The 27,317-nt window shown below is 45.4% G+C and overlaps 1 protein-coding gene across 1 annotated transcript in view; it reads left to right on the top strand.

Moving 5' to 3' along the window:
• The window catches only part of swap70b (switching B cell complex subunit SWAP70b), a 69,701-nt gene that overhangs the window by 6,411 nt on the left and 35,973 nt on the right, over positions 1 to 27,317 (top strand). The window contains 7 exon segments of the mRNA XM_056599531.1: positions 435 to 608; positions 13,764 to 13,800; positions 13,803 to 13,860; positions 13,862 to 13,988; positions 14,293 to 14,439; positions 16,038 to 16,146; positions 24,295 to 24,476. Of these exon segments, the coding sequence (XP_056455506.1) occupies positions 435 to 608; positions 13,764 to 13,800; positions 13,803 to 13,860; positions 13,862 to 13,988; positions 14,293 to 14,439; positions 16,038 to 16,146; positions 24,295 to 24,476 (834 nt within the window).

Raw genomic sequence — 27,317 nt, 5'->3', positions numbered from 1 at the left:
GGTGCTTTTTGGTTTAAAATCGTACCTACAATCGTAACTACAGGCGACAACTGCACACGTCCAACTATTCCCTGCCCTTGAACAGATGAGGAGTTCCGGCCAAGTCTCTCTGTAGTCCCTTGGAAGTCAGTAATGCAAAACAATTTCAGATTAAACCATGAGGAATTAACCATAAATCCACAATAGGACCCCTTTAATGTGTATTTGTTTTCTGTTAGTTAAATATGCAGAGGATTTGCCATTGAGCAAGGCAGACCACGGTTTTCTTTTTTTTATATACTATTTTTGGTTTTTCAGATCATGGTTTTTAATTGCAGACATGGAAGGCTCATACATAGAGCCATCTTCTTTACAAAATGTTATTTTGACAAAGCAACAAACATTACAAAAATAACCATTCTACGTAACCCTCCTTCCTTCCCCTCCTCCACCAGGTGAAGGAGGAGTTTGACCGCCAGGACTTTGACAGGATGTGCTGGACGCTGTGCGCCCGAAAGAACTTGGACCGCAGCAACCTGCTGATATCTGACGACGATGCCTTCAAGATCTGGTGCCTCTTCAACTTCCTGTGTGAGGACCGCTACCCATTGTCTATCGTCAGCGAGGAGGTGAAGCACACTCTCTTTAGATCCGCACTCATGTTGATGGGCCTGACACTGGGACACATGTTTAAACCATCACCCATGTTAGTCTATCATTCTATTATTGGTAATACGAATAAGGTAGTGCACCCACAATCGTGTATATAGATACTGCTTAATGCTTCAGAAGAGTTCAATCCTAGGTCAAAGATTGCCCTGTAGAAACTAGAGATGTTCCGATACCATTTTTTCCCTCCCGATACCGATTCCGATACTTATGCTGTGGGTATCGGCCGATACCGAGTACCGATACCAGTATGTTACAAAAATGACTGTGATATGATTATCATTGTGGTAAGGCCTGGGTCAGGTTAAACCCTTTGTAAATGAATGAATGAATAAGGCAAATTAAAGCCATTTATTTTTAAATAGAACAGTATAAAAAACAGTAGTGCAACAGCAACTTAAATAATAGTTATTTAAAAAAAATAATAAAGTGTAGCCACAATTTCTTTAAAGGAGCATTTCACCGGTGCAGACATCAATATGTATTGAAATTGGGTCCTATATGTAGTCGAATAATAAAATAAAATTTTAATTTGGTGCCGTCTTGACCGAGAAAAGGCAGAAAGTGACTTTTTGGCGCTTGTGGATTGAAGACAACAACTCCCACCATGCACAGCTTCGCTGGCGGCCACTCCCGCTGATCATCTCCGCCTATCGGACACCTCCTTGTTCCATCTACTAATGGAACAAATCAGCGTAGAGCTTGAACCGACGTCACTAGAGTAGTGACGCTTGCACAGAAGCATACGGCCGTCATCTTTCCTTATTCTGGGTGGAAATAGTAACATAGTTACGCCATTAAATGCGTTTATGTAAACATTTTTAGCGAGAAATGTGCATTTTAATTTCATAATGTTCGCTCGTTGAATTTGAAGGATCAGATATTGTTAATATGCACATTAACGTTTGAACATCGTTACCATGGGAGTGACCGGAGTTGTCAGAACGCTTAATAAAGTTTGACTTTATCTGACTGTTTTGTTGACATTCTATAGCACAGCTCGGTCTTGTCTATGCTATGCGCCTAATAATCCGGTGCGCCCTATATATGAAAACAGTTCTAAAATAGGCCATTCATTAAAGGTGCGCCTTATAATCCGGTGTGCCTTATAGTACGGAAAATACGGTAGTCCTCGTTTGTATTTCTTTCGAAATGGTGAACTTTTGCATGGAGCCATCTTCTATGTCAGATCCAGTACCCTCCGCCAATGTACTTCAGTTTTATCAACAGCCTCTGTTATCTTAGCTTCAGACGCTGTGGATGTTAGTTTCTGCTGGTGAAGTCCCACCCACTGGCACTGCTCTAATAGGTCTGTAGCGTCAGTGGGTCCCACCCCCTCGTCGTGCTCTTTAGCGTGACGCGTCTTCAAGTGTTTTATTAAGTTGCTAGTGTTGAAATTAGCAACACTCGTGCCACCCCTGGAAATCTTTTCACGGCATACGTTGCATGTCGCAGTCTTGCTGGTGGGAGCATCCAGCGTGAAATATTGCCACACCGCCGACATGATAACGCTAGCTCCTTGATTGACAGGTGATCAATTCTTCTTCGCCCCTCTGAAACAGCAGGCTGCAGATGGCAGCACAGCGCAACTGTTTTAAGAGCCGCGAAGAAGAACTGTGTCAGCGCTAACGGAGCTAACCAGTAAATAGCTTTCTATTTTAATAAATTACGTGGTATCGGAGGTGCCTGGACTCCAGTACTCGCCGATACCGATACCAGCATTTTCGGCAGTATCGGAGACATTTCCGATACTGGTATCGGAATCGGAACAACTCTAGTAGAAACCAGGAAAAACTGTTACTACTTCATCGACCAGTGTTTCAGGAAACAGAACCACATCCCCTATTAGGGCGTAGACCTGATGAAACCTGAAAGATGTGAAGGCTTAAAGAGCACTGAAGTATACTGGAAGTGATTTGGTACAGAAGTTGTTTTTAAAGGTCCCCTGGCATGCTCCTTTATGGATGCTTTAATATAGATATTAGTGGGCCATATCAGTGACATGCATATGAATCCTTCCCTTGGGTAGCGTGTTCCTCTCAGTCTGGGCAACGCTAAACCCATTTGCGAGGCTCCCTCTTGCGTCCAGCCGCTGTTAGCCTAGCGCCGGCTTCTCTACCGCTGTTAGCCTAGCGCCGGCTTCTCCACCGCTGTTAGCCTAGCGCCGGCTTCTCCACCGCTGTTAGCCTAGCGCCGGCTTCTCTACCGCTGTTAGCCTAGCGCCGGCTTCTCTACCGCTGTTAGCCTAGCGCCGGCTTCTCCACCGCTGTTAGCCTAGCGCCGGCTTCTCCACCGTTGTTAGCCTAGCGCCGGCTTCTCTACCGCTGTTAGCCTAGCGCCGGCTTCTCCACCGCTGTTGGCCTAGCGCCGGCTTCTTTACCGCTGTTAGCCTAGCGCCGGCTTCTCTACTTCTCTACCGCTGTTAGCCTAGCGCTGATAACACCAAGCTCAAAACAACTGCCCCTCTCAGCGAGCGTCTGGCATCTGATAGCGATCCCAGCGACAAGAAGCTCCTCCAGGACTCCGAGTACGATCGCTCCAAGCCAGTCTGCCCCCTGCTCCTGAAACATGAATGCTCCCATGGAATAACAGGACTAACAGGCGGTCCATGTGCTAACTACCATCCCACGTGGTGCAAGAAACACATGAGGAACGGTCCCGAAGGCAAACGGGGCTGCAAGAAAGGAGATAAGTGCCGTTATTTCCATGCTTCACTCTGCCTGAATGGTCTCGCCACAAAAATGTGTCTCAACGAGAACTGCAAGCTGATACACATCCGTGGTGTGAAGCGCTCTAAAGATGAGAAAACATCTAACAAAAAACAAACCGCTGCAGCTGCAGGAAAGAAGACAACGTTCAGTGTCGAACGAAAGCCCACTTCTAAGCCCGTGCAGCACTCCAAGCGCAGCAGGAATGATAGTGTGTCATCCCAAAAAACGCAAGCAAACAAAAATTCCTCCAGCCCCAAGCCCCTGAACCACGAGGATTTTCTCAAGCACCTGGCGCAGATGAAGGCAGACCTGACAAAGGAGGTCACCAAGGATCTGTCCTCCCTGATCCAGACGTCATTCCAGACAATGATGGGGCTCCACCATCAGCAACCATTCAACCTGAACAGGCAGATGTATCACCCGTCTCCTACGCAGTACTACCCAGAGGTTCATCAATCCCTCTATCATCATCCTCCTCCTCCTCCTCCTCTACAGGGTTACGCAGCATAACATCCCCTCCCCTGCCAGACCCCGAAGGGATTGTAGGACGGCCATCTCCTCTCCCAATATCCACCACCTTCCTGCTAAACGTCCAGGGAATGGACCCGAGGATCAAAAACCAACGCTGGAAGATCAAGTCTCTTCAGGAGAACGTTGCATCGAGCACGCTGCATACCCCCTTCTTCATCCTCACAGAGACCCATCTGAAGCCCTACCATCTCAAAGCCGAGACCGGAATCCCTGGTTATACCACGTTCCGGGCTGATCGGGACAAACGTGCCCGAGGTGGAGTAGCCATCTATCTTCACAACACCATACCTGCTGACATGGTGAAAGTTTACTCCAACTCCTACTGTGAAGTCGCACTGATCTACAACGCGAACTCAAACTTCTTGCTTGTCGGAGTGTACCGTCCCCCACTAGCACCGTTGGACATGTTCGACGACTGCTTGTGCGTTATACAAGACTTCATCAACGGTATAACAGGTGTACCCGAGCTGTACATCGCTGGAGACTTCAATCTCCCATTCATCGACTGGTCGACTAGGTCTATCAAGCCTACCTCCAGTATCCTAGCCTCTGACAGGAACTCTGGTTTAGTAATACTAGAGTTTATGTCCTCCAACTTCCTTGAGCAGCTAGTAGATGAGCCGACCCGGAAGGACCTGAACATCCTTGACCTCATCTTCTCCAACAACACTGACATGATTCATAGCATGTCAGTCTCAAAGACCGAGAAGTCAGATCACGACATCGTGAGCTGTACTCTCCTCCATCCGCAGTTCCTGCTGAAGCAACCAGCCAAACTGCAGTATGCTCCTACTTCAGCTTTTGACGAAATCAACTCCAACTCTGCTGACTGGGACTCCATCAACAATGCACTTCTTGCTGTAGACTGGTCTACAGTCGTCAATCCAACGACACCACAAGATGTTACTTGGGACATGTTTGAAGGTATCATCGTCCAAGTTTGCAAGAAGCATGCTCCTTCACACAACCACAACCGCCAAGCCGCCGCATCCTCATCCTCTTCAAAGATCCCCAAGTCCCAAAGAGCTCTCCTCCGTAAAAAGCGCCTCAACGCCAGGATCAACTCTATCAAGTACAGATTCGCAGGCCCTGCTCCTCCACGAAACGTCACCAAGCTTCAAAAACTTAATGACGAGAGAGCTGCCATTGAGCTGCTTCTGAAAGCAGACATCAAGCAGCAACGCCTGGGAGACGAATTAGCTGCCATCAGCAAAATAAAGACCAACCCCAAGGCCTTTTACTCCTTTGCAAAGAAGTCAAAGTCTCCTGTCTCCTCTGTTGGCCCCCTACTGGACAGTGACGACCAGCTCCAGTCAGATCCCGTTAGAATGGGCAGTATATTGCAGGAGCAATATGCAAAGGCATTTAGCAACCCCGACAAAGCTAACCTCGCTGAGGTTCGTGTATCCAAGCTTGTCGCCCAGTCAGAGTCGATAACGGATATTGACTTTGACGAGCACGATGTCCTTGATGCTATCAAAGCAATGGGCCGCTACTCAGCTGCTGGCCCGGATAAGTTCCCAGCCCTCATCCTCAAGGAATGTGGAACCGTGCTAGCCCCAGTAGTCACTCAGCTCTGGAGATCATCACTCAACTCCGGAGAAATAGCGACAAAGTTCAAGAGTCAAAGCGTGATTCCTCTGTTCAAAAAGGGAAAAATCGGTAGCTGCCAACTATCGACCTGTCTCCCTAACATCTCATCTCATCAAGATGTTCGAACGGGTCTTCCGTGCTAAGTTGGTTGATTTTATTGAATCCAAGGATATCATCAATCAAGATCAGCATGGCTTCCGAGCTGGAAGAAGCTGCCTGACCCAACTCCTTCACCATGTTGAGGACATCATGTGTGATTTGAATGCTGACGAGAACGCTGACATCCTCTATCTGGATTTCAGTAAAGCATTTGACAAAGTCGATCATGCTATTCTGCTAAAAAAACGTAATCTCTACGGCATCCAGGGAAAAGTACACCAGTGGCTCTCCAGCTTCCTACACGGCAGAACGCAGCACGTTGTTATTGATGGTGTGGAATCCAACATCATCAGGGTTTTGAGTGGGGTCCCACAGGGCACTGTGTTTTTATTTTGTACATTAATGTTGTTGAACACAGCAAAGTAAAAGTTTTTGCTGACGATTCTAAGCTGCACAAGAATATCAGCTCCCCGTCAGACTGCCAGCTTCTCCAAGAAGATCTGCATGCGGTAGTTCGTTGGACTAACAGCAACAACATGGAACTAAACGAAAACAAGTTCCAACTTTTACAACACGGTAAAAACCAGGATCTGAAGCACCCCTACCTTTTACCATCTGGGAAATCAATATCCTCAGACGACGTTGTAAAAGACCTTGGTGTGTACATCGACAAGGATCTCCGATGGCGCCAGCACATTTCCAAAAAGTCAACCGAAGCCTCTGGCAAAGCTGGCTGGGTATTGAGGACCTTTTCAGTCAGAGACAGAGTCACTATGATGTTGCTCTACAAAACATACATTCGCTCCATCATCGAATACTGCTGTGCTCTCTGGTCTCTCCACCTGCTCTGCGATATCATCATGGTTGAGTCTATCCAACGCTCATTCACTGCCAAAATAGCGGGCTACACGAACCTCAGCTACTGGGGATCGACTCAAGCAGCTCGACCTCTACTCCCTGCAGCGCCGCCGCGAGAGATACATTGTGATTCTCGTCTGGAAGATCTACCACGAAGTGATCCCCAAAAATGTTAACATCGTCTTCCAACATTCACAAAGGCGAGGTGTTACATGTTTGCGACCTCTCAGCAGCTCCAAGTACAGCAGCATCAATACAATGAGATTCCATTCCTTCTCATCTACAGCCTCTGCACTGTACAATGCTGTACCACCAGACATCAAGTCGATCCCAACCCTTGACAAGTTTAAGGCAGCACTTGATAGCTTTCTCCATTCTGTTCCCGACAATCCTCCTACCCCTGGCTACACTGGGGCAAACGGAAACTCTCTGTTGTAGTGGGCTGGTAGCAAGAGTCAATAATTGCTATCTAATTGCTATCTACTATTACGGGAACGTTGGCGGTGGAGATACTCGATATCTTGGCCTGAGCGATCCAGCTCGAAGCCAACCCAAGGAACCCAAGGAAGGAAGGGCCCCTGACACAGTATTTGAAGACGTTCCCGAAATTCAGCCATGGTGCAGAATTACAGCGACTACGAGCCAGTCGCACATTGAGCTTTCCCAAAACACGCCGCTTTGGTGTCCGTAGCTTTAATGCAAATGAGGAGGAGAGAGGCGGGTCAAGGAGGAGGGTGGGGGTGTGGCCCTGAGCAGCTTGCGGCCATGGTACCATGCTCTCTGTTTACAGTGGATGTATCGCAATGGCGAGGCGCACAGGCACAGCCTTTGGTCGTGTTCTGTAAATTCTAGAACACTCCGGGTGCTCCGGCGCGAGTCCTGGAGCTCTATATCTAAATAATAACCCTGATTGTCTTCCGCCGGAGCCCCGCTGCCGAGGGACCACCGCCTCGGCAGCGGGCAGCGGTTAGGCACACCGTCTCCTGCAGCGGGCAGCGCCGAGGCGGTGGTCCCTCGGCAGCGGGCAGCAGGAAGTGGGGCTCAAGCGGGAGACAATTGCGGGCAACAATCCCTTTACTCCTCCATGTCGCGGTTCATTGAGGGAGTCAAAGCCAAAGTTCCTTTCCCCCAATTCCTTCTCAACCATGGCTGAAATAACCCACACCATGGCTGAAATTACACACACTTGCGTTACAGTGTGTGTAATCACACACACACACACACACACACACACACACACACACACCACACAACACACACACACACCACACACACACACACCACACACACACCACACACTTGTGGCGCTCGCACGGTCGTAGCTCATTGTCTCATTGGCGGGCCAAATTCTCTAGGCTGGCAAGGCAGTGAAAGGGGAGGTGGCATCTCCCCTTATGACGACATACAGGGAAAATTCCAAAACTGCTTGCTGAGCTTCGTTTTTTCAAAGGCGGAGGAGAATGCCTAGTGTTCGTTTTACACCCAACGAAATTTCTAGCTACTGGGGGAGCATAGGTAGGCTAGGGGAACTCATATTAATGTTAGAAAACCACAGAAAGTGAAGTGAATTTTCATACCATGGGATCTTTAAGTATTGTACCCCGGTCAACAAAGCACTAGATGCAGTACTGGATGTCCATTTCTTTATGGTAACAAGAAAGGGTTCAGAGTTAATTTAGATCCATGTTTCCCCAAACTGCAGTGTATTCTTGGTGAAGTCATTTGGGGGACTAGTGCATGTTGAACTATTTTAAAGGTTTTTATTCAAAAGCAACCACCATAATTTGATCAGTAGTTGTTATGGCATCATTTAAAAGGTAAAGCATGATGGATAAGAATGAGACTGGCTCTCCTCGGACCTAGTGGAGGAGTGCGTTTGGGTGTTCCTACTGTCGTCCACAGGGTCTTTTCACTGGTGTGTTTACAAGCTATTTTAGTTGCTACACCCAGTCCTGGAGAACACAAGAGGAAGTTTCAAACTTCCCCTTCTCTTACAAAAGCTCCAGGACCTACTGTCTGGCTGATAAACAGCCGAGCTGCGGCACATGGGGAAATCTATATTAACAAACAGGCGGAAACTTCTAGTGCTCTTTATTAGTGGCCGGTGAATGAAGGATCTATATAGACATGCATATAATATGTGTGAACACATATGCATATATTGTCTTGTGCATACCTTCATTATTCCTATCTTCATTAATATGAGAGAGTGATTTGAGGAGTGATCAGATGTTCCAATAGCACACGGTTCAACGGTCTCACAGTAAAATCAGAATCATGTCATTAATGAGCAGGGAGCTGGTTAGGAATCTTAATCTAGTTTTGAAACTAGAAACACAAACACACATATCATAACATTTTTTTTTTTATGCTTTCTTTTTTGTTATATATGAACAAGAAACAAGCAAACAAAAGAGGGCTAGGACATGAAAATGCACACATTTGAAAACAGGTACAAATACGAAAAGCATAGGTGCAGTACACAATACAAATATATTCTCACATTGGAAATGAGTCTTTATGTTTGTACTGTAGCGATCCCATTTTTAGTATTCCTCTCCTTTATCCTTTTGAGGCCGCAGGACAAAAGTCAAATTCTCCATTGCCTGGATAGAGTTTATAATATTTGTTAGGAGTCTCATGGTAGGAGGATTCCTCTGGAGCCAGCATTTAGTAATTGCTTTTTTACTTGCAACCATGAAATCTTCATAAGGTATGTGTCTCCTTTACTGAGACCATCAGGGAGTTCTGCAAGATATAAACAGTTAAAAGAAAAGTCAACTGATATGTCTAGAGTCTCCACAATTAACTCACTCACTTCCCTCCACAAAGGCAGAATACAAGGACAAGACCAAAAAACATGAACATAATCTGCAGAAATCCCACCACACTCCCTCCAGCAAGAGTCCTGCATACTACTAAATGTTTATGTCTGGTTAGGGTCAATAAAAAATCGTATCAAATTCTTCGAGCAGAAATCTCACCAGAAATAAGAGTTTGTGGAAGTGGATTGATTCTTCCAAATTTGAAGCCACGTTTCTTCTAGAATTACTATATTAGCTTTCCTTCCCTGTCATGTTCTTCTCAATTTCTCCCAGTTGTTCCACAACCTCCCCTATTTTGCCGGTAGCGGCACTCACTTGTTGGATAATTTCGGTAGTCAGTCCGTCCACTTGCATTTTCATGTCTTCTTTAAAGCTTGTTCTTACTTGCGACAGTTCTTTTTTAATTTCTGATTTAAGATCCCGCAATCCTGTGGCTACCATTTCACTCACCACTTTCTTCAGGGAGCTGAGTGTAGCAGGTGAAGCAGGTCTCATCCTCCATGTCGTCGCCATTTTCACTGCGAGTTTCGCTATTGCTAGCATTGCGGTTGTTTCGGGTTTCTCGGCTGGTTTGACTCTGAAACTTGGCTCCCTCCTTTTTTTTTCTACCCCCACCCATCGTTCTTTGAGTTTAACTCACTCTAGTCGTGTTAAGCACTTGTATTACAGGGCATTATTTCGGGCGATGCAGGAGCTCCTTTCTCTGCTGCCATACTAGTTGCCGGGCCACCGGAAGTCCACATATCTTAACTTTTAATCATACTTCAATCATATATCATATATTTATACCACATTGAACTGAAAAATGCAGATCCTTTGTTATTCCTATTGACTGTTTTCTCATTCTGTTGAGGAGGCCTGATGAGTGACTGCTGTTCACGGTTCTTTTACATCTGCTGTAGGTATGAGTTGTAAAGAGAGAGAGCAGAAGAACGCAAGAATTTGAAACTAAACAACCCAAAAATTAAACCACCCTCACTCCCTATGTTTCTCCAACATAGAACTCATAAGGTGCAAACGTCCGTTTCCTGTACATGGGACCTTTATGATCCATTTCTCATATTGCATTTGACGACCAGATGAAAATTATTTTCTGGTCCCGTTTGAATTGTACCATAAACGTTTTTTTTTTACCATAATTTTTTTGTGAAAAGAATGCTACAATTGAGCGGGTAGAAGTTTGATATGGTTAGGTTTTGTGCAAGAGCGCTTTGTGGACTACAACTCTTTGCTGCTCTCGACGCATATGATTTACGTCACCACTTGGTTTTCTTGGTTGTTTTTTAGAAAAACTTTGATTTTTTTTCTGAGGCTATGTCTTTGGTGCACTCACCGCCTTCTTTCAAGGAGAGGACAAAAGCCTTGAGCGTATCGATAACCGCTAAAAGTCTGGACATGTGTTGAGTTTTAGCAGAAGACGCAGCATCAGCACTGTAGGTTGAGATGGGTTATGAGGTGACGTCACATAGGCGACATGTTGTCTTTCTCGTTACGTCTTTTCCACTGCCGTTAGCCGAAGAATCATACAATATACTGTCAAACTCTTAACATGAATGATTATTTAGACCCACATAAAACATATGTGTAATCCAAGGCATTTAATGACCTGGACCAGAGAATAATATTTGTGCTGTCAAGCGATTAAAACATTTAATCGCGATTAATCACATTAATGTCATAGTTGACTCGCGATTAATCGCAAAAAAAAAAATATTCTAAATATCCCTTGATTTCGTGCTGCTATTCCTTTATTGATATCAGAGAGTGTTGAGAAGGACAGTAAGAAGAGAGACCTGCAGTGAATTCAACCCGGTCCACTTGACATCGGGTAGGTGCATGACAGTGGTAGGCCTACCGTTAAACTTCAATAGCCCAGGCTTTCATTTGTTTCAAATTTGTTTTGTTACTTTTGAACAAAACTCTTGCTCAGCAAAGATGGGCAATACCGTACCATTTATTTTTTAAACCAGTATGAATATTCCTACCGTACGTAGGCCTATACACATTACCAGGCTATCGATTAACGCCTACACAAAGACGCACACGCACACACACACACACACACACACACACACGGTGGCGGAGGGGTGATCGGGAGAGACGGGAGAATTCCCGGTGGGCCGTTTACGTTTCGGGGCTGTCGGGCTGATTACTGCGGGATAACTATATAGCATTTATAAAAGTTCCTTGCAGCGCCGTCCGGCAGCCTGAGCTGTGCGCCCGCATCCTCTCACTCAGACGCAACAAACTGTCAACGTCGCAACCATGTCGATTTGGTCTAGAGGGGAGTAACTGAGCGGCCCCTCCCGAAGTGGTACAGCCCAGGTGGGCCTTGAACTGCGATTGGTCAGAAAGACATAACAGCATTGAACTCTCGTGCAGGCTCGAACAGATTGACACACAAACAAACACTTTTAAGGAGTTCTTCATCCGCTCCGTGTCCTTGCTTGCCCCAACAAGTTTGCCCCCGGCGTGCTTGTTGTTTTGTTTCCGGTGTAGCTAGATCCGCTGTGGTGTTGTCGTTTTTCTAACGTGACTAGTTATTGCTAGACAGCAGGTGAAAAAACAACAATGTTTTCCAAGCCAAAAGAGCGTTAATCGCGCGCTAAAAAAATGAATGCCGTTAAAATTGGTTTGAGTTAACGCCGATAATAACGCGTTAAACTGACAGCACTAAATAATATATTTACATTTACTCCCATTCTAATTTTCCTAGCCTAGATGTCCGATGGCGGTCTAGCGGAAGGGGCGTCACTTACGAGCTCTATTGAGTCGTGTTTAGGGGTGTAACGGTACACAAAAGTCACGGTTCGGTACGTACCTCGGTTTTGAAGTCACGGTACGGTACAGGACGGTAAGGGTCATAGTTAAGGGAAGATTTAAAAAAACGAGGTACGTACCGAAGTCGTGTTGCATTTCACGCTCCTGTGTTTGACAGGCCGAGTACATTCCCGAGAACAAGCACTGAAAGGTGGCCTGATTGGTTAGAAATGAGCTGCGGTCTCAAATCCAACTGCTGCATACCGAGGCCTCAAAATGAACGTGGTCACATTCTTCAGAATCAATATCAAATAATAGCTCTTGAATGATACGCACCGTTAGCCTTTGAGAATCAACGTGAATCACCCAATCCCTTTTAGCTGTCCATCGTGTCCGATGATGACGCTTGCTCCGGGGTTGGGGGGGGGGTTCAGTGACATTGCTGCTGGTGCCACTTCCCATGGCCGTAGAGTCTGATCCTGTAGCCGCACATTCGTCCGCAGATGGAGCAAGGGAAACCAGATGCCCTTGCTCCAAGACACAGCCTTGCTTCACCCCAACGTTTACCTTGAAAAACTCTGACTGGAGTTCTCCTGTGAGCACTCTGGCTTGCATCCCGTCATGCAGCTGCTGTAGGATGCTAAGAAACTTGGGTGGTACCCCAAGTTCGCAGAGATGTTTCCAGAGCATGCTCCGAGATCCTTTACAACTTAGCCTGGGGCCGCAAGGGACTAGTTACCATGGCCCAATCCCAAAGTGAGCCCTGAGGACTAAGGACTGAGGACTCACAGACTTAATTGATCTCAGGTGCTAAGTGAGTGAGTGCATGAGGCCACGTGGGCTCAGATAGGTATATATGGGATTGGGACAGCACTTTACAAGAGCCCATCTTACCTTGGCAACGTTTAATGACAAAGGTGCTGCTGACACCTGCCGGTTTGGGAATTCTCCTTTTCTCTTGGCAACGTTTAATGACAAAGGTCTGCTGACACCTGCCGGTTTGGGAATTCTCCTTTTTCTCATTCTCATTTTGATTTTAGTTTTTTTTTTGGCAATGAAAACAATCGGCTACAGCAATTTATTGATATTAGAAAATATAATTTAAACTTTTGAATACTTCAGTATAAAGGATGTATTGAATTAGGTGATTATTGGCCTACACATACTAATCATAAGTCAGAACGGGCAAATTTGGCAGAATTATAAAAGGTATAATTAGCAATATGAAGAGCCGTTTGGGAGCCAAAAGAGCAGGCTCTTGTTGGTGAGCTGATCCAAATGATCCGGCTCACTAAACAAAGGCTGAAATTCCCATCTGGTCGCGCATTGACAGTAGCGTCGTCTTGTTGTTTACCTTCCTAATTTCCGGATTTCCCTATGGTCTCCACGGTAAACGTCACAACGCTTTGAACTGTAGGTAATTCCCTTAGGTGAAGTCTGCACTGATGCAGACTCACGGAAAGGGCTCGGTAAGTGTGGACTCAAACTCTGACTCCCTTTCGAATTCGACATTGGGACAGCCCTAAAGCCTCAATAATTTCGAGAGAACGTGCACCTAAATCCGTGAGTCCGGACATTGGGATTGGGCCCATGTGTGCCACGGGGAGGCGTGTACCAGATCTTGGCAGTGGAGAGGCTGTGTACCGGCTGTGGAGACAAGCACTACTACTCCAACACTACTGCACAGGACAGATCACACTCACCCCCCCCCCCCCACACCCCCCCCCCCCCGCTGCAGATGGAGTACTTCCTGCGTAAGCTGACCGACTCCATGGGGGCAGCTGGGTGGAGGAGCGCTTCGAGGACTACAAGCTGGAGCTGCAGACCCAGGGGAGGCCTGAGCGCCTGGGAGCTCATCACCTTGGTGGCCTCGGGCCACTTCAGCAAGGGCATGGACCGCCAGACGCTGTCCATGGGAATCAACGAGGTGTACCATGAGCTCATCCTGGACGTCCTCAAACAGGTCCCCGCTCCGCAGACACCCCTAACACAAAGCTAACCATGGAGACACAACTGTAAGCTGTAAGCTGGAACAAGGGCATCGCAGTGCAGCCAGGGTGTGAATGCACCTGAGCATTGAATCCACCGATCTCAATCTGAATTGTTTTCACATATAAGGAATGTGTTAAAGTGTGTTGGTAAAGAAGAGAGATGCCATGAACATGAACAAGAAGCAGCTGTGCTTGGTAGTAATAATAAAATAAGATGCAAGAAATACACAAGATGAATATAGAATCAAACATTAAATAAAGAGTGATGTGTCTCAGGGCTACATCATGAAGAAGGGCCACAAGAGGAAGAACTGGACAGAGCGCTGGTTCGTCCTGAAGCCCACCTCAATCTCCTACTACATGGGGGAGGACATGGCCGAGAAGAAGGGAGACATCCAGCTGGACGGGAACTGCTGTGTGGAGGTGGGCAGCCCGTCTCTGGCTCATGGTGGAGGCTGGAGGAGTCCTCTTAACGAACTGACTCGTTAAGAAGACTCCTCCAGCGGACCCTTCTTAAAAAGTTAGCTCGTTAAGAAGGGTCCACTGGAGGAGTCTTCTTAACGAGCTGACTCGTTAACGAGCTGACTCGTTAAGGAAGGGTCAGCTGGAGGAGTCTCCTTAACGAGGTGACTCGTTAAGAAGGGTCCGCTGGAGGAGTTTTCTTAACGAGCTGACTCGTTAAGGAGGGTCCGCTGGAGGAGTCTTCTTACGAGCTGACTCGTTAAGAGTCCGCTGGAGGAGTCTTCTTAACGACCTGACTCGTTAAGAAGGGTCTGCTGGAGGAGTCCTCTTAATGAACTGACTCGTTAAGAAGACTCCTCCAGCGGACCCTTCTTAAAAAGTTAGCTCGTTAAGAAGGGTCCACTGGAGGAGTCTTCTTAACGAGCTGACTCGTTAACGAGCTGACTCGTTAAGGAAGGGTCAGCTGGAGGAGTCTCCTTAACGAGGTGACTCGTTAAGAAGGGTCCGCTGGAGGAGTCTTCTTAACGAGCTGACTCGTTAAGGAGGGTCCGCTGGAGGAGTCTTCTTACGAGCTGACTCGTTAAGAGTCCGCTGGAGGAGTCTTCTTAACGACCTGACTCGTTAAGGAAGGGTCTGCTGGATGAGTCTTCTTAACGAGTCACCATTAAGGGAGCAGGGTGGTTAGATATAAGTATGGTAAGTGTTTTTTTGATAACATGGCATCCCAATAACTACCTTTTAGAACCCATAAGGTGAATAGTTCTGTGTTTGTGTGAGCACAGGCTGCAGCCCAGAAGTCTTCAAAGTACATTCAGAAGATGAGGAGGCTTTTACAGAGAGAGATTGGAAGGAGGTGTTGTCCATTTAAGGTCATAATCAAAGTTCAGAGCACCTGAGACATACCTGGCTCTCCATCTGGGTTAGGACCCAAAGAGAACAATGCACAGATGTATAGTCCATAAAGGGTCCTGGTTGCACTAGTATATGTTAGTTGTCCATGTGCACCGTTTTACAATATTTTATCTCATAATTTCTTAAATGGGTTGGTTTAGCCGGGATTGAAATGAAATGAGGCCGGCATGTTTGACCTCTCAAAGTATTCATGATGACCCAGACCGGCACTGCTGGTCCCATGAGAACCCAGACTGCTGGTCCCATGAGAACGCAGACTGCAGGTCCCATGAGAACCCAGACTGCTGGTCCCATGAGAACCCAGACTGCTGGTCCCATGAGAACCCAGACTGCTGGTCCCATGAGAACCCAGACTGCTGGTCCCATGAGAACCCAGACTGATGGTCCCATGAGAACCCAGACTGCTGGTCCCATGAGAACCCAGACTGATGGTCCCATGAGAACCCAGACTGATGGTCCCATGAGAACCCAGACTGATGGTCCCATGAGAACCCAGACTGCTGGTCCCATGAGAACCCAGACTGCTGGTCCCATGAGAACCCAGACTGCTGGTCCCATGAGGACCCAGTTGTGATTCTGGTGTGTGTGAGGGAGCAGCCAGACGTCCCACGTGGACGTTAAACCACGTTGTTCCTGTGTTAAACCAGCCATTACCGGACAAGGAGGGGAAGAAGTGTCTGCTGTTCATCAAGTGTGCGGGGAAGAGCTATGAGATCAGCGCGTCAGACAAGAAGAGGAAGCAGGAGTGGATTCAGGGTAAGAACTGCTTCATGTTCACCACCATGTAGATGGAGCCACAGGCAACATCTGGACAATCTACTATACTTTACTAGCACTGCTATCACTACTTTAGCACTTCTATATTATTCTCTTTGTATTCTTCTTTGAGCATACTCTTAGCTCTCTGCCAGTAAGACCCGTTACTTTGCATGACTACCCCTTGTGTTGCTCTGATGCGTCACTTGACCTGTTAAGGGAGTAAAGGGAGGATGATCATTTGACTTGAGACAGAAGAATGATGCTGATATCAAAGATGACTTCCTCATGCTTTCACAGAATGAAGTCATGAGGAAATGACATGTGTCAAAGGTCATGTCACCAGAGAGCTTTATTCAGGACAATCAGGAAACCAAATGTATGAGGCAATCAAAAACAATGATTTGATTTGACATTATCATCACTATCATATCTATCATAACAAATGTCAGTCTATCGTAAAATATCTTACTCTATCATATCTCACTCATTCATAAGATATCTCACTTTATCATAACATGTCTCACTATCATAACAAATCTCACTGCATCATATCTCTATCACACCATGGGCCGTATTTTAACGGTCTGAAACGCAAGTGAGAAGCGTCAAGCGCAAGTAGCTTTGTGGGCGGTTCTATGGCGATGTCGCTATTTTACCAGCGCAAAAATTACTCTTCCGCCCGGTGCAAATCTTAAATTTCTATTTAGCGAGACTATTTAAAAAATATATTTTGACAGGGCGTCTGCAGTCCCCGATTAGATAGATGCACATGCATTTTCCAACTTCAAATGGCTCAGTTTATGGCCAAATAATATGGCCTAATTCACACATGGAATAAGGTTTTCTTCCACAACGAGTCCTCAAATAAATTTCGGCAAAGAAAACTTAACACAAATATGATATGCGTTAACTGTGGTTCTATTTAATGATATATACACAATACATTATAAACATTGTTTCTTATCAGTATTGAATGCATTATCGTTATCGTCTTGTGCTCCTAATATGCATGTGTCCCCCCGTTAATATACATTGCCATGGACAGTATTATGCGTTACGTGTTTAGTTTGCGTGTGTTTAAACAGATGGACGCACACACGCGCGCTCGCATTCATTAATTATTTGACACATACACACAATTCATTCATTCTTTTTAACACTCACTCGCGGTAAAACAATGTTTTCTCACGATCAAATCCTAAAAGTTATGGGCTTGTACACGATGTATGTGTCAAGAAAATATGTGTTTGCTGTATGGTGTTTTGCTGTACGATGGTCTTAATAGTAAACTTATTACCACTGTATCAGCTGTTCCTTCCCAAATAATTTAACCAAGGTCATCATTTACCTTCAAACGAGATTTTGTTTTGGAAGGCTAGGATATAGCCTACAGTGGTCATTCATGCAGCCCTTCTGGATTCTTTTTTCCACAATCAACATCATAGTATACATATATAATATATAATAATATAATATATATAATAATATAAATTAGGCAAATCGTTAATCGCATGTTTGTGTTGTGTAAAGCCAACGTGTGTGTAAGCTTATGTTGCAGTTCCAACCTGCCATGGTAAATCCAAATAGCAACACCAACTGCGCGATCCGCTAGTGCACTTAGACCAGGGCCCCGTTTCCCGATAACGATGGATCTTCGCTCGTAAGATCATTCTCCCGATGGATCTTTCGAACCATAGATAATTTCTTTGGAGCGTTTCCCGAAACTCCTCTTAACGTGAACACGCATTCGCTGCACTCACGACGATCGTAGGATTGTACCTGTCCACTGACATGGTGCTGAAACGGGCTATGACGCAGGGGGAGACGCAGGAATGTCGCAGGAAAATGGGGTTAAAAAGGGTTAAAATATCTCCCCATCAAGGCCAACCGCAGAGTAGCCTACGAAAAGAATAGATTGCAATAATATGATTGCTAAAGATATTAAAACACAATTGATTAAGCCTAGGCCGACATATATATCAGTCCTAATCCTGAGCATACATTTATTCACGGCATTTCCCCCCCCTGAAATAATTCCATATTACAAAAATCCAAAATAGCTTGTGTGACAACTACATTTATCTTAATGTGCTGATTTTTTAAACATATATTTTGCGCAGCAAGAGAGCCAACTTTATCTGATTCCGCATAAGGTTGCATTGATTGGCTCTCTAGTATAGAATATTTGTAGACATTAAAATGCAACGTTGCATTCATACATTATCATTCAAACGCGGCTATTGCTGACCCGATTAGGAGAGCTTGGATCCTGTCCATATTGTTGGGCAGGATGAAGTAGGCTATAGGCAGGGTTCGAGTTATGATTCCATCTCTGTGGGGGTCTCTTAAAGTTGTTGACGGTGGGGGGAGACCGTACCGGTCTTGTGCTGAATTTTGACGGGGGGAGGGGGGGGGAAATAGGACGTAAATATGGGCTATTATGACACGGCTCTTCTCAATGCCGTGGAACGCTCCGTTCACTTGCATGGGCCCTTCACAACAACGTCAGCTTCTTCGGTTGCTAAGCGACGTCAACGTCTTTGGCTAACTATTTCTCTGCTGATCAACACTACGTATGGTAAGTTGGTAACAAATAAATTGTAAAAAAACACCTTTCGAAGTTATTTTTTCGTTTGGCAAGTAGCCGCTCATTATCGAAAATAAATAATAAATCATCGAAACACCTCCGTTTCGAGTCGGTGTCCGGTTCGCCCTGTCTGGGCTTATTTTCCCGATAATGACCGGCGTTCTATTATCCCACTTAACGTCAATATTACTCTGCATGTGGAAGGGAAAATAGCTTTATTTGTATAATTACAATATTATGCGGCTGTATTTTCCGAGACCCCCAAAGATATTTGAGTTTACTGCTTTCATGGGAGCCAGACCTCTCTTTATGGGAGCTCAGCTCCCACTGCCTCCCACCTAACTCGAACCCTGGCTATAGGTCTTTCTACACTGCCGAGCCGGTTCGGTCACAGCTTATTGGCAAGCCCGGCGATATCACCTTCTTATCTCAAGTTTCCTGTGTAAAACCGAGGGGGTCAAATCCCCCGTTCGTCACGGCGCGAGATTTCTTGGTTCACTGGGGAAGGCGGGGCTGTGCACGGAGTCTCTGACCTCTTTAGAATAATTTGTATTATTGCATACTCCCGAATGTTTTCATTTTTTTATGAATGAAGACCCGCATGGAATGATGAGTTCACTCTATAGTAGGCTAACGATGCTCTTAGCTTCCTACGAGTACCCTGGAGCACTCGTTAGCTACGAGCGTTTTCAAGACGTTTCTTTACCAACGATGCTTTCGGGAAACGGTGTGAAAACTGTACGATGCTCGTACAACCCACTCTGCGATCCACTTAGGCTAACGATGCTTTCGGGAAACGGGGCCCAGGTGTTTGTCGGTCAGACGCACAACTGTGTTATCGATCTGTCAGATAGCACCATGTAGCATTTGCGCTGGAACACGTCTCTGTGTTTCGTCGACGTAATCAATGACGTTGACGCATAAATTACGTTGACGCGATAAATGCGCGTCGATTTGAAAACCCCAAAACAAACGCGAGTGGCTCCTCAGACATTCATAAGTGCAAGGCGCCACGCACTCGTTCCTCTAAAGTATGGGAATTCTTTAATGTAAAAGGAAACGATTCTGTGATATGTCGTCTATGCAAAATGGAGATGGCTTTCCATTCTAGCACCACGGCAATACACCAGCACCTGAAGAGGCGGTGTCACGTTAAAATTGTACCGGGGGCGAAAATTGTACCGGCCTACGTCATCGTTTGTTTACATCCTGACAACCTGACAACCTGCCCTGCAACAGACGACGCGATGCAGAAAACATGTTTCCAAACGAAATAACATAATACAGATAGCGGATCGCTATCTGAATTATGATAGATAGCGATAACACTTGTTTTTACTTTATATTTGTATTGTATTTAATTGTTTAATCGAAACAATAAAGAAAATTGCCCGCGAAACGGGCGATCGCGTCAAATGACGCGTCAAATCAAGTAGGAAGGTTCTTGAACATTCTAGACTATGAAACCTGCTTAAAACACTCAGTTTACTAGCTAAATTCGATTAAACAATTCAATACAATGCAAATATAAAGTAAAAACAAGTGTTTTCTAGCGATCCGTTATCTGTATTATGTTTCAAGAACCCTCCTACGTCATTTGACGCGATCGCCCGTTTCGCGGGCAAAACATTTGTCATTTGACGCGATCGCCCGTTTCGCGGGCAATTTTTTTTATTGTTTCGATTAAACAATTAAATACAATACAAATATAAAGTAAAAACAAGTGTTATCACTATCTATCATAATACAGATAGCGATCCGCTATCTGTATTATGTTATTTCGTCGTTTGGAAACATGTTTTCTGCATCGCGTCGTCTGTTGCAGGGCAGGTTGTCAGGATGTAAACAAACGATGACGTAGGCCGGTACAATTTTCGCCCCCGGTACAATTTTAACGTGACAGCGCCACCCGGGAGCAGCTGCAGATGACCGAGCACTGTAGAATTATAAGAATGCATTACTTTGCACTTTTATTTTGGAATTTAAAGGCAATAAACATGTATTGCAATGTTAAGGAATTCATGTTTTTTTCATTCAGATATGTAAATCAACATGTATAAATTGCTATTAGTCAATTAATGGGGAGATAATCGATAATCGAATCGAATCAAAATCGAATCGGACTGAGAAATGAATCGAAAATGAATGTATTTTTTCGATGCATTGAAAAAATAATCGCTAGATTAATCGTTTATCCCAGCGCAAATGACACAAATACATAGGGGTATTAGGAGCAATATCCCTAACAGAAACACAATGTTAACAAGCATCCAATGTTGAGGTGGTTCATGAAGCATCTGATCTCCCAATTTTGTTGTATAGGTGACTGTACAATGACAATAAAGTCTATCTTATCTTATCTTAATCCAGTAAGATTTGCATTTTATATTGTAATTGGGCGGAATGGTAAATAAAGTCATTGTTGTTTGACGTCCCCCTGAGGTCAAAGGTCACCAAATTGTTTGGGTGTCCCAAGAATGGTGTCATGAGTCTATGTGGCAAAGTTTGTCTACGATATGTTAAAGAGTTGCTGAGAACAGGCTTACTTCCTGTTTGGCGGCTTTGCTGTCAAGTCTGATGGCTGTCACGGCCAGAAAGTTTTGAATTAGAAAAAGCTGTTGGGCACTTTTGTTCAGCTTGGTCTGAAGATCATATATGGCAAGTTTCATGATGATTGGACATAATCTGTGGCCTGTTGATATGTACTATTGATTTTGACAACTTTCAACATGGCAGCCAATTTCTGGCAATATTTTAATATATATTTTATTAGCTATATGGGGCGGTCATATATGGTTATGATATGTCAAAGGGTTGCTGAGAAATCTGCTTACTTCCTATTTTGCGGCTTCGTGGTCGAATATGATTAGCTGTCGCGGATGTTTCCGTGAGAAGTCATTTACTCGCTATAAGGGGAAGTCTGATAGTATCACCAGACATTGAAAATTTGTTTGAAATATACTCATGTGAATTAGCCTGGCAAGCCAGACCCATATCGGAAAGATATTGGGTCTGGTCTCGTACGGTGGCAGTGTGGGCGGGATAAGCGGTTGTCTTTCAAGTTCCCTCTGCACGCAATAGGATAGCGCTACAACCAATCAGAGCAACGAAGAAGGTGACGTAGTCAGAGCGACGGAAATTTCTATGGGGAAGTGTTGCGAATGGTGGATTGAGAGGGCTGTGGCAGAGTCCCATACGTTTCCCCACCAGCGGAGCTAGTTGGTAAATCAAACTTTTACCGTATCCGGTCGGCAAAACTCTGAATACATCTTTCTTTTCCAGGAAAGACTTCAGTGCAGTTCTTTGTTCATTTCTCAAAGAAAAGGATAACTTCAAGTCTTGAAGAGTCGCGGCCAAAGCCGAGTCGAAAGACAGCTGTTCGCCAGCAGCAGCAGCCATTATTGTTTACCTCTAACACGGAACTGTCGCAGCTCTGTCGTCATTCGGCTCGATTCCGCCCCTCACGATCTGATTGGCCTTTCACATTTTCTGTTTCCAGCAGCGAAAAACGACGACAGAAGGCTAGACCTCCCTGGCTGCAAATTCAATTTGCTGACGCTAGGGCGTCTAGATTTCTAGGCTACATGTGAATAGAGAGAGGAGTTCAAACACATCTACATTAATAACAGCGCTACATTAAAAACAGTTTGGTTTTGATGTGTCAAAGTGCTGCTGAGATATTGGCTCACTTCCAGTTTGGCGTCTTTGCTGTCAAAATCTGGCCTGAAGATCAAGTTTCGAGAGGAATGGACCAAATTTGTGATAGGAGATGCATTTTGAAGGTTTTTTACATAAACCATGATGGCGGAAAATCATGGTGCAAAACGACGACATAGGGTGCGTTGAACTCGGCTTGGAACAAGGAATCAAATGACACCTTGTTTGTCAATATTGGATGAATGGGTCGAAAGTTATAAACATGAATGCATGTCCAACTTTGACTTGTTGGTGGCGCTAGAGCTGATGAGGTAGCAACCTCAAATTTGCTAGATGGGCTAATGGGACTGTCTTGAACCAGTGTGCCAAATTTAACAACTTTTGACCAAGGCGTTCTATGGGCTGCCATAGACTCCCATGACAGAATAATAATAATAATAATAATAATAGGAAAACAAAGAACAGCTGATACAGCGGCAATAAGTTGTACTTTTAAATCAATGCATTTAAAAACACTGTACAACAAACACGTATTTTCCCGACCCAGACAACATGTACAAGCCCATAACTTTTAGGATTGACGAGTATTTGATCGGGAGGAAACATAGTTTTACTGCGAGTGAGTGTTTAAAAGAATGAATGAATGCAGGTGATGCTTGTTGTACGTGTGCAGCCATATGTTTAAACACACCCAACGAATAATACAGTCCATGGCAATGTACATTAACGGGGGGACACATGCATATTATGAACACAAGCAGATAACGATAATGTATACAATATTGGTAAGAAACAATGTTTGTTAATGTATTGCCGCATATCATTAAATAGACCCACAGTTGTGGCCACAGGACCGCATATCATATATGTGTTAAGTTCTCTTTGCCGAAATTTACATGACGACTCAGTGTTTCTGAAGTTGTAGAAGAAGACGCTATTTCATGTGTGAATAAGGCCAGATTATTTGGCCATATTATTTGGCCATAAACTGAGCCATTTGAAGTTTGATATTCATGTGGTCATGCAACTGTCTCATCGGAGACTGCAAACACGCTGTCAAAATATCAACTCGTCAAGTTCAAATGCGCTCATGGCTCTTAAAGGGGATGGGAGATGGCACTCTCATTGGTTTATTGCATGTTACGCCCAAAACACACCTACGGGTACTCAGACCAGCCCATTTTAGATTTTCGGGCGCAAGAGTAATTTATCCGCCGGGATAATAGCAACAGCGCCAGAGCCAAGCCCACAAAGCTACTTCAGTTTTGGGCTTCTCCCTTGCGTTTCAGACCGTTAAAATAGGGCCCCCAATCTCTATATCACACCATATCTCTATATCACACCATATCTCTATATTCCACCATATCTCTATATATCACACCATATCTCTGCATCATATCTCTATCACAACATATTTCTAGATCACACCATATCTCTATATATTACATATCTCTATATAACACCATATCTCTACATCATATCTCTATCACAACATATCTCTATATCACATCATATCTCTATATATTACATATCTCTATATAACACCATATCTCTACATCATATCTCTATCACACCATACCTCTAGATCTCATATCTCTACATCATATCTCTATCACACCATACCTCTATATCTCATATCTCTACATCATATCTCTATCACACCATACCTCTAGCTCTCATATCTCTCCATCATATCTCTATCACACCATACCTCTAGATCTCATATCTCTCCATCATATCTCTATCACACCATACCTCTAGCTCTCATATCTCTCCATCATATCTATATCACACCATACCTCTAGATCTCATATCTCTACATCATATCTCTATCACACCATACCTCTAGATCTCATATCTCTCCATCATTTCCCTCTGACCTGGTGGTCTCTGGTCCACAGCCATCCAGACGTGTGTGAGTCTGCTGCGTCTGGGCCTGCCCGCCCCGCACCGCGAGGCCCGTCTGAGGCGCAGGGAGCAGCGGGGCCGGCTGCAGGCAGAGCAGGAGGACCTGGAGGCCCGCATGAAGGAGCTGACGGCTGCCAATGACACCAAACAGCAGGAGCTGGAGGCCATGAGGAAGGTGGGTTAACCCCAACCCCAACCCTCTTCCTAGATCTGCACCCTGCGAATGAACCCAGCCTGGAGGTAGGATCATTTTATAGTCAGGGTTAAGGGTAAGTCGCTCACGTCAGAACTGCACATTAACCTTCCTCTCCATGAAATCACGGGCTGTGTCGGGTGTCATTCATAATCAATACAATTAGACCTGATTAAGGTTGTATGTCTCCCACAGTCTGCTACCGTTCAACTCTGCCAGGTGACGTTCTCTAATGGTGCGTTTCCACTGAGCGCTGCAGTTCGATTTTTTGATTAGGTGCGGTTAGGTGTGGCTCGCGTTTCCACCGCCGGCAGTACCCTTATGTTTTTTGAATGACCAGCGCTCTAATACACACAGACACACATCAAAGAAAGAAATCCTCCACATAAAGAACAAGAACATATAACAAGAACTTATGGCACATTTCCAAGGGCGGTTGCGGGTTGGTTCAGTATGCCAAGGTGCGGCACAGTTGGCGTTTCCACCGCCAAAAGTGGGTGTGATCCGTATTGAGCCGTACTCATCTCGCAGTACTCCTCCGTTGGGGTACTGAAACGTCTGAAAGGGTGCCAACAACTTTGAGCTACACACGCCGTCTGTTGATAGGTCGACAGAATCATCACTTTTGTGTGACAGGGGGATAATAACAAATAAACACATTATCCGCAAGGTACAGCGAAGGCTTCGTTTATTGAAGAAATGTTGCGCAAAAGTTAGACGTCCTTCTTGTTTCGCGTTCTTCTTTTTCCTTGGATTTATTTGCAGGCTACACTGTGAGGGGCTGCTATGAGGTCATGCTTACGTGCTATGCTTAAGTAGCTGCCACGGCTATCACCATCCGGCTTAAACCCCGCCCTACCATAAGGGTACTGTCGGTGGTGGAAACACGAGCCGTAACTGAGCTGGGCTATACCACAACTTCACTGCTGGGCTGAAGCGTGCTGGGCCGAAGTTCAACCACCATTGGAAACACGCCATTAAGGCCCCGTCCACACGAAGCCGAAACGGGCGAAACCGTTACTGTTTAGATCTATCCGGTTTCGGAGTATCTCCGTAAAGACGGAGTCAAGCAAAACCGGGTAGATCTGTGGAAACGCTGTAGTACACATTCCAGGCCCATAAGGGGCGCTGCTTCTGCTACAGAAATCCAGAAGGAAAATAAATAAGAAGAAGAGGGGAGCATGCGCATAAAGGGTGAGACTCCACGGGCTTAACAGTAATTGGCTAGAGGGTCGAGGGTGGGGCGAGGACGTCATGGTTTACGGTTTCAGGCATCCAGACGAATCCAAAACGAAACTGGGTAGATTTGAAACCACCTCCGAGGGTGGTTTCAGAAGTTTACGGTTTCGGTCAGCAGATTCGTCGGCTTCGTGTGGACGGAAGGCCGAACCGTACGGAAGGCCGAACCGTACAAGACCTTTGCGGTTTCGCCATGAAATTGGCTTCGTGTGGACGGGGCCTTAATGAGCTTACCTGAATAAGATCCAAGCAGAACAACTTCTCTGTGGGAGGGGTCAGTTTCAGCCCTGCCTGCCCTCATGAATATGAACAGCAGGAGACCCCTCCCCCTCATAAATAATTTCACACACTGTGGATGTGGATGAGACCCCCGGGGGGAGGGGGAATCGTGTGTGTGTGTGTGTGTGTGTGTGTGTTGTGGCAACCTGGCACGGTGAGCGAACCACCACCTCCTGAAACAGGACACAACTTTGCTGGGCAAAAGCCAAAAAGGCATGTTTAATCCAAAATCAAACAAGTCTCATACCGAAAATAATACAACAACGAAAAAACCTGGGAGGAATCGACGGTCCAATCCCCCGTGGGTGGAATCCCTTCACCCACGAGGACCGGTCTCTCCGTACAGGAGCTCCAGGGCTGGGAGAGCCCTGAATGAGTGCAAAAGCAGGCTATTTAAGCCCTGCTTCTCCACCTGTTCCTCAGGTGCGCTGCATGTCCTTAATTGGCCCGGGTCGGGTTGCCACAGTGTGTATGTGTGTGTGTGTGTGTCTGTCTGTTTAAAGAAAAGGCATCATTAATATCAACAGTTTAGATTTTTCCAATCTCTAGCCAGCGGATAAACCAGTTGAACCAATCAGGTGGGTTAGGCCTAGTCACAGTGAACACTGGATAAGTGCTAGGACAAGGTGAAGAAACGCCCTGTCGATGTTCCTATACACATTCCTCATGCAGGCTGAGGGGTAAACCACATTTATAGACCCGTAGTAGTTTGTGTTGGTGTGTAGTTTGTGTGTGGGTGTGTGGTGTGTTTTGTGTAGCGTGTGTGTAGTGTCTGTGTAGTGTTGTGCGTTGTTTGTATTGTGTGTGTAGTGTGTTACTACTCATGTTGTATTGTGTGTGTAGTGTGGAACTACTCATGTTGATATTGCTGTAGTGTATCTGTCTAGACAACACAACCCAAGTCCCGCCCCTGGAACCGCAGAGCCGTCTAGTCGCATTTACATCAGAAAGAAACCGCCAATGTGTGTACGGTCCGGGAGGGTCAAATCAATTTACCCACCCGGGAAGGGGACTTACCTCGGGCAGTGTAAACGTGCGAACCATGCCGGGAAAAAGGCGTGCATAAGACAGGGATAATTGGCAGTGTTAAAACGTTTACCGTCTGGTCATACTTCAGCCTCTACAAAATACAATGGCACACACTATGGCATGAACACACTATAGCACAAACGGCTCACACACACACAAAGGACTGACATCCATAGCGTATATGCAGATGAGTACATATACTGGTTTCACCCCCGTAACAATCTCTTTTTGTCACATGACTTGTCCTGAAAGCATGAGAAACACACAACAGTGTTC

The sequence above is a fragment of the Gadus chalcogrammus genome, chromosome 9 (genome assembly GCF_026213295.1).
Source record: "Gadus chalcogrammus isolate NIFS_2021 chromosome 9, NIFS_Gcha_1.0, whole genome shotgun sequence".
NCBI lineage: Eukaryota > Metazoa > Chordata > Actinopteri > Gadiformes > Gadidae > Gadus > Gadus chalcogrammus.
The sequence above is the reverse complement of the archived record's forward strand: the minus strand, read 5'-3'. Positions and strand labels throughout refer to the sequence as shown.